The sequence below is a fragment of the Magallana gigas genome, chromosome 10 (genome assembly GCF_963853765.1).
Source record: "Magallana gigas chromosome 10, xbMagGiga1.1, whole genome shotgun sequence".
Classification (NCBI taxonomy): domain Eukaryota; kingdom Metazoa; phylum Mollusca; class Bivalvia; order Ostreida; family Ostreidae; genus Magallana; species Magallana gigas.
Window position 1 is genome coordinate 23,474,802 of NC_088862.1, and position 8,638 is coordinate 23,483,439.

Consider the following 8,638-nt stretch of genomic DNA (forward strand, 5'->3'; position numbering starts at 1 on the left):
ACTGCTAAGGCTCTTTTCAGCAGCCACATGTTTCCTGGAAGAACAAAAGCTATGAGAGAATCCATGCAGAGAAGATTTGCCCTGGACCTGAAGCTTAGATGCAGGACCAAGTACGAAAACTGCTTCAGACACTTCGCCAGTGACTTACCTTTGATGAAATGAGCCATGTCAACTCTGTCCGTTCCATCATCAGCTGCTGCCAAGGACAGTGCCGAAAGTCCTGCCAACTTCATTCCTTCTCCTGTCGCAGACTGAAAAACAACAAGTGGAACTCTTCAGTGTTGCCTCGTGATTTTGAATTAAGCATGACAGAAGAAGACACATGGTTCTCAAAAGACTGTATAAATCTGACTTTGTGACCTAATAATCTTAATCTAGAATTAAATATCACACTTGTACACAAAAATCTGAATCTGTGAATAGGGCATACTTAAAATCAAATCCAAAATGTATTACAAGTAATAGAGATTTTGAAAGTAGAATACATAAAGTTGTGCACTCACTCAATCGGGGTCATGGAAATTCAACATTGGAATTTTGTGAATCTTTAGGGGCACCTGTTGTAAAGGTAGTAGAGTGGTCCATCATCTAAAACAACAGCAAAATAGGAAAAATTACTTTAAAATGAAACAAAAACTATTAAAATATAAATTCCAAAGAAAATTTTACAGAATGATCTAAAAGATATCAGCTCTTCGATAAAAAGTCTAAAGACACTTATAGTAAGTCACTAACAGATCCAAAGTTAAACAGGAAGTAGCTAAGTGTGAAAAGGGGGGGGGTGTATCATGGGTAAGTGGGGTGGGGGACTGGGGTGTAGTTAGCATGTATGAAATGTTCGTTATATTGTACCTGTCATGTGAATTTCGTACATGTATTACATTTAATGATTGCTATGTTTTAATAATGTGCACTGAATGTATGGTAATGTGTGAATGATGAGTGTGTAACATGTGACATGTCCTTTTATGAGGTGCTCTGCTCATGTAAATATGTTATTTTTCTCATTGTTTATCTTATTGAGACATTAAATTTGCAAACAATTATCTTGATTTTCTTACCTGTCTGATGTACACAACAAAGAGAACTGAGACGATTGGTAGAAATACGGGTATACAGGCGTCAAATTCCACCATTGGTGACAAGACAGCATCCCACATTGTTTATTCGCGATTGATGATCTGTAACAAGGGAGACAACTCCTGAAATTAGAAAAAATGCAGTTTAAATGTTTCTCTTAAGGTCTCAAAAAAGGAATTAATTTCACTATATGTTACTATAAAGCTTTAATTCAGTTTTAAATTAATTAAATAGTATACTCTCAGCATATAATTCATGGAAGAGAAATTATAGTTAAAGGGACTTGGACACGATTTGAGATCAAAAATTTTATTTTTATTTTATGTATAAAATGGTTTATTTGTGCATTTTAAATGATTGACCAAAATATTAAATGTTAAAGTCAAGTTACAAGCGAGATACAGAGGTAAGAATTGATAGTTATGTAAACAAAGCTCGAGTCTTATAGTTGTTTACAAAAAATGCAGTGTAGAATTTTACCATTTCTTAGACAAAATGACAAGTAAAAAACAATTTAAACTAATTCAATATCTTCATAAATACTATTATCAACAAAATAAAGTTACATTTGATTAAAACTTACACCAATATAACACATATGTAAAAATGACAATATTCGAGCTTTGTTTACAAAACATTTAGAATTATGAACTCTGTATCTTGCTTATAACTTGAAATTTTGACATGGTATTTCAAACTTCTATATTTATCAGTATAAACATTGAAAATGGAAAAACAAAATTTGAAAATTTTAAGTCAAATCGTGTCCAAGTCCCTTTAAATGCTTCAAGAAAAATTTTAGATCAGAAAAATAACACCTTATGCGGCTTCTAAGAGAGATAATTGAGAGTAAACATACCTACCCCGAAGTGCATGTGGGCTCCACATGTTGACAAACAGGCTCAGCACCATCCAGGAAGTTGCATCATGCGCATCTAAAAAAAATAGTTCCATTGAAAATTGTGTGACAATTCCACTAAAATAAAAATTCTCCTAACCACCTAGTCCAAAATCAATACTATAGACCTAAAATAAGGTGCCAAAAAAGGAAGAAAGAAAGGAAATTCTCTATATATATGGAACTACAATTAAGTTCAGTTTGATAGGCTATTTCCTTGCGTAAGACCTTTAAGACTATATAAATCTCCTTTTAAAAAAGAGCTCTATATAAAAACATAGGGGAAACATTGAACTTTTAAAGTGAAAATAAATGAAATTTTCTTTACTAAATAATAGTTAATAGCTAAACAAATCATTTTTAAAAATAAAATGTAGATGTGATGGTTAATTTGTTGACTACATGCCTCCTTTGAAGTAAATCTGCATTTATAATAAATAATGTAAGTTGTATAAGATGTGTACTTTAAGTTTTTTAACCCCCCCCCCCCAAAAAAAAAAAAGTTTGAAAAAAAGAGATTTATTATCTTAAATAGTAGAGAGAATTGATAGTTCATTTCCCCATTTTTCCCTTAAATGTCAATATCTTACTTTATATATCTATATTACAAAATCATTGATATTCATGGAAGCTCAGTTGATTTATTCCTATCTAATTTTTGTAAAAAAAAAAAAAAAAAATACCCCACTGAAAGTAGGAGTGGGGAGGCAGTTTAGGGTAGGCCAGACAAACAAAATTAATGTATTAATGTTATTAATTAATATTTAATAAAATTAATGTATTGGTTCTCGAACAAAATGTTCAAAGTCTAATGAAGTAGGCAGGTTTATTTTTTTATTGCAAGAATTGCAAAGGGAAATAAATTAATATTTAAGCCTCAATTTGAGTTTTCTTTTCTCTCAGTAATCAGTAAAATTAATCATTGCAACAGCATTTGGAGTGACAAATCATTTATTTTTTTTCATTTTTGGACTCGCTTGGCTAACAAGAACCCAAGACTAACCTTGATCACTTCATGACCTTCTTCATTTGTTTCCTTGGTTACATCCTCAGCCTCACACTCTATGGCAATCTCCTCATATGTCTGTTAGTCTGCCAGTAAACAACAGGCAACATTTGGAACAGAGTCCTCTCAGCTACAATATCTGTCTTTGTGCTCCATCTAGCTGGCATTGATGACTTTTTGCTCACACAATTTTGAAAGAGGCATGTGTGACACAGGCTGATTCTTGGGCAATTCACAGTCTGTGTTTTGTGTAAAACACGAGGTAAGGTTCTCAATGTTAATTCCATTTTCAAAATATCACAGTCACTATCTGCAAAATCAATAGACATGTTGAAAAAATTCTATAAGAAAAAAGAAATGATCGAGGTTAATAAATTTAATTACCGGGTAGTCAAGCTTTTGGTAAAGTTAGTATTTAGAAATAAAAATTTGATATTTCATTTAACGATAATGGAAAATTTTGAACAACACAGACATATGTCAATAAAAACAATTTTACAAATAAAAGCCCAAATCGGATATAAATTTAAAGTGCAAAAAACAATTCTTTTTGGATTAGGTAATTTTTTACATGCAACAACTTTTGGTTAGCAAGTTTTCCTGTAAGCATATAGTTTGCAAGATTGACCCTCAAGAAGTTTTGGATATACTGAGGGAACAATCTGTGTAATAGAACGGTTACAGAAAAAGTTGTTAATCATAAGTTGTTCCATTTCATGTACATGTATTCATTTGCAGATTTACCATTTTTTTTTTTCGCTAATTTCAAATTTTTTGCACCAGATATTGTACCTCAACTTGATCTTGAGAGTGATGAGACAGTGTAAATTCCACTAGAGAGAAGCGTCTTTTTATCTTTCCAGGAAAATAAGTTTGGAACTAAATCTTTAAAAATATTACCTTCTAGTCTGCGAACAATTTTTCTTTACTCCAAAGTAACTTTGTACCCTGTAACGAATATGTTATTTAAAGGAAATTCGGTCTACACACGTTTCGTAATGTTGACGAAGAAAACAATGGTTAGAACTTTATTATTTAAAGTTTAGATTAAGCATCATTAACTGGTTTGTAAAATGCATACCTGTCAGTATTCACTCCTTAGTTATCTACATTTGGGCTGTATCTAAACGACTATAACGGCTAACCGGCCTTGGTCGGGCAAACAAATTTACTCTTTTTAAAGGAAGGTAATTTTAGTACATCATTCATAAAGTTTAAACCGTAAGCGATACGGTTTAATTCCGGATTGGAGAAGTAAAAAAGATTTCAAATATAACTGAATAGTTTTTGTATGCCTCTCTCTATATTTTTTCTCAACAGAAAACAAACATTCAGAGAGAGAGAGAGAGAGAGAGAGAGAGAGAGAGAGAGAGAGAGAGAGCTCTTTGACCAAACACACAAACAAGTTTGCACCTTAATTAAACTGTTATTCAATAAGGTGAAATACCTGAAGAGTTTCATTGATATAGCTCCTTATATTTCAATGACAGAATTTCTTTTTATCGCCAAAAAGCTATAATATTGCTGTAATTGTTATGCTTTTACCGTTAGTTAATAAATAAGACCAGAGATATAAATAACATAGGCCTAACATAACACAATAAATTGTTATTTATGTCTCTGGTAAGACATAGTTAAACTACTAGAGAAACTGCTGTTTTATAATTTGATAATTTTCAGAGTCAAGTCTCGAGTCGTGATATATAATGTTACAAAACTGCATGTTTCTTTAAATCTGCTGAGGAGGAAAGTCCACTGACATAAAATAAAAAGTGCATTGATCTAGATTGGGGGGGGGGGAGGAGAAATCAAACATAGTATTAAAAAATAGACATAGGCCTCGTCACCCCCCCCCCCCCCCAATTCCTTTTCCCCACTTTCAACTCCCAATGAAAATACAATGTATTAGTATATCACTTTCTCTTGAAGTGAAATTTGTAGAATACTGTGTCACATGATCAATGTATGAGATGCTGTAAACATTTATTGGATCCTAATAGATCCTATGTCACTGTAAACAATTATTGGATCCTAATAGATCCAATGTCACTGTAAACAATTATTCGATCCTAACACAGGTCATGGTTACATTGAAATTAATGTTAAAACGGGCTTGGTCCCTGTGGATAAAGTGCCTAATTTTGATGAATCATTTACCGCCAACATGTTTAGTACAAACGAAGACAATTAATTCATCTGGTTGCTATACATGATTTCTTGTAATCTTAAGTTCATGTGCATTGTACTGTGTGCTTTATACTATTACAATAGTATATCATATAGCATAAGTAAATATCAAATTGGTTATGTAAGTGTGAACGTTTCCTTTAGTCGTAACTCAAAAATGCGTGATGACATTTTTATTTGTCCTTTGACGTATCTAGGCTAAGTGTATTCACATGAAATTGAACATCTCAGATTTTCAATGCAATGATAATAAATTACACTGAATGTAAATATTTATTAATACATAGTATGACATATAAGTGTTCTGCACCCCTGATATGAACAAAGTTTACTTCACTTACAACAAATTATCGAATTCATAGAAATAGTCTTGCTTAATCTATATCACCCAGTTTGGTGTCTATCTGAGAAATTTTATTTTCTTTACATTGCCTTTAAAATGTTCTGATACAAACAGATTGCCATTATTGTCCACACATAAACCCCACGGATACTCCAGATCACAGTTATCAATGTAGCGGAGAAACTGTCCATTCTGATCCAGAATGTGAATACAATGGTTGTGACAATCTGCTGTCAGGATACGACTCTGACTGTCTGTTGTGATACCAAAGGGTTGAAATGGTTTCTTTTTGGTAACTGAGGGTTGACCGATGTATCTCCATCTGAGTTTCCCGTTCTGATTAACAACCACTACTGCACCAGCCTCAAAGTCAGCTACACAGATGTCATGGTTTCTGTTCTCAGTGATGTATTTAGCCTTTAATTTCTCTGAGTACAGAGGTTTACCTTCATCATCAAATTGAATTGTTTGTTTCTCTGTAGATCCTAAGTAAGTGACAACTTTGAATTGAGTTTTATCAATACTGTACATGGTAACCAGGAGATCACCATTAGAGGTGACACACAGTTTAGAAGGACTCCATCCCTGTAATCTGATCAACTCTTCTGTCTGTCCATTTTTTACTTTATTCACTGTCCTTGATGTCCCGTCACAGAAAAGTAAATTTCCATCACTGTCTACAGCTATATCATTGGGTCCATGGTCTGATTTGTTGCTTACTGTATGAAGCAATACACCTTCAGTGTTAAAGCATTTGATATCCTTCGTCAAACCGAATGTCCAAACGCAATTTTCATTTAGATAGGTAACATTGAAAACATTTTCATACCCAGTCTGTATTGTGGCAACAAGCTCCGGTTCATCCAGTAGTTCTCTCACTGAAGTGTTTGGTTGGTTTAATGACAAGACATTCTCTTCTGTAGCAGTAGACAAAGGAGTGATCTTTCCAAACAAGCGATTCAACTTTTTATGGTCTAATGGTTTTGGAATGAATGTTGGCACTGTGATCTTCAATTTGGGAGGCAGCTTGCTGAACTCTCTGATCTTAGAGCTGTATTCAATGGTAGGAGATACTTCAGTGGATTTCTTGATCTCTTCTGTGGCCAGTAATGTTTGTTTTATGAGAGCCTGTATCTGTTTGATTTCATCCAAGAGTTTTTGTAAAATATCTCTGTGTTTTACTTTAATCTCACTGATTTCAGTTTTCATTTTATTGACAACAATGTCAATTTCTCTGTGCCATTGCTCTCCTTGTTTGGACATTGTTGTTGTAAGTTTCTCATATCCTCCATCCAGGTCGGCAAGCTGATTTTCCAAGTCGAGTGCAATTTCTTCATAGGTAGGAGAAATAACGTTTTCTAACTTATTTGCCTCGTCCGCAATAGCATTTTTCTTTGTCGTGTAAACTTCTGAAACTTCTACAAAAATATGTCCTCTGTGTATTTCTGATGCAGTACAAGAAGAACAAACAAATATGTCGTTGCAATTTTTGCACTGCCAGTCACAATTTTTGTTTGAATGTGTCACACATTTTGGGTAAATCAGAGTAGATTTTCGCTCCTTAAAAGGGACTATTTTATGTTTGTCATATCTATCTGAGATGTGATCTACTACACAAGGCTTGCAGAGGTTGGTATGACAAAAGTCACAGTAGCTGTGTACTATGGCGGTCTCACAAAGGTCACATCGGTGCACGTCCTGGGCACTAGAACGAGGATCCATCGCTTTTCTAAAAATATAATGAAAAAATTAAATGAAAAATTAAATATACTGTTTGTTTTCAATCCAGAAGAAAATGTAGTATTAACAGAGACATAAATAACATTATTTATGTCTCTGGGTGTTAATGGTTAATATTAAGAGCCAACGTGAAAACCGTATGATGCAGCCCTGCTTTTATCAAGGGTTACAATAACCAAATAGAATAATCAACTTGCATTAATTGATAAGCATTTAAGCATAAAATATATTTGTTGAAGGTCAACTCATTAAGAAAATTAAACAGGTCCAGTACAATCTCCAGATTTAGCTATATAGCTTGAATAAGCTAATTAGCTTTATTAAGCTATTCAGTGTAGCTTCATTTAGCTATTTTGTCATACATTTTTCTTAAATTTGTAATTTTATAAGTATGTATATAAAATCGCCTTTTTAGTCCAGTGATAGTTTTCAACTTTGAACTGTTCTGTAAACAATGCATGTAAAGATTACTCATCAATTTGCGTCTCATTAAGAGACTTTGCACTAAAAGTTTTGGGGCAACTGATTCATGACCACACAGTTACCTTTTGAATGAAATATAAAGGAGGTCAGTTATGGTAAACAAGATAATTGATTGGTAATAATTTATCAAAATGAGAAGAAATCATACTTATCCACGCCTCATTGCACACAAAGTGGTAAACAGTTACCCAAACAATGGAAATATATTTTTTGCTTATAAGTGTTTAAAAGCTACAGTGTTAGAATTATCTTTAATTGTGGTCAAGTTTTTAATGGTCAATTGTGCAAATATGAGTAGCAAGTTAATTGCGATTTTTTGTCCATTTCTTACAATAAATATTTTCTACAAAAAACTGCACATAAATAGCTTTATCAAGCTATTTTGAATAGCTTTATAAAGCTATATAGCTTTTTCAAGCTATATAGCTAAATCAAGAGATTGTACTGGACCTGTTAAAACGAAAGTAACGTACTTATTTGAAAGATATTAATTTAAAACGACTAACGTTACATGTAGGTATCTCAATTTTCGTCTAATAAATTAAGTCAATTATAAGCGACACAAACCTTGTTTAAAATAAATCAATTTACATATTCGTCGAATCGGACATCAAACATGCAGACGTGTACACGTAACTTAAACATGGCTGAGTTTGCTTGTATGGAATGTAGTCACATGACATCAAGAATGGAAAACAATTAGAGTTATTCCCCATGTATTATAACCTTTTATCAAAACTACCCTTCTCTTTCCTTACTGAACAGTCAACATGGTCACGATGCGATGATTTAATTTCAAATGAAGAACATGTATGCAAGAATATTGGAGTTTTGACATATACTGTATACAGTATAGAATTCGAAATAAATCAATGCAGTTTGTTGTGCATGAATTTCATTA

At 32.9% G+C, this 8,638-nt stretch overlaps 1 protein-coding gene and 1 long non-coding RNA gene across 3 annotated transcripts in view; both read right to left on the reverse strand.

The window, feature by feature from the left end:
* The window catches only part of LOC136272164 (E3 ubiquitin-protein ligase TRIM71-like), a 29,091-nt gene extending 20,453 nt beyond the window's left edge, over positions 1–8,638 (reverse strand). Inside the window, exons 1-2 of one of the 2 annotated variants that reach the window (XM_066073297.1) lie at positions 8,305–8,416; positions 5,216–7,243 (exon numbers count right to left, since the gene is read on the reverse strand). In XM_066073297.1, coding sequence (XP_065929369.1) covers positions 5,572–7,236 — 1,665 coding nt within the window. In that variant the 5' untranslated portion in view covers positions 7,237–7,243; positions 8,305–8,416 and the 3' untranslated portion in view covers positions 5,216–5,571. Of the gene's footprint in view, positions 1–5,215; positions 7,244–8,304 lie in introns of those variants that run through there. The other variant, XM_066073298.1, reaches the window with a different exon arrangement.
* LOC136272174 (uncharacterized) lies at positions 1,843–4,347 on the reverse strand. The gene is made up of 4 exons (XR_010710117.1): positions 4,066–4,347; positions 3,885–3,932; positions 2,982–3,294; positions 1,843–2,015 (listed from the first exon to the last, which is right to left on the reverse strand). It is a non-coding gene; the product is annotated as an uncharacterized lncRNA (long non-coding RNA).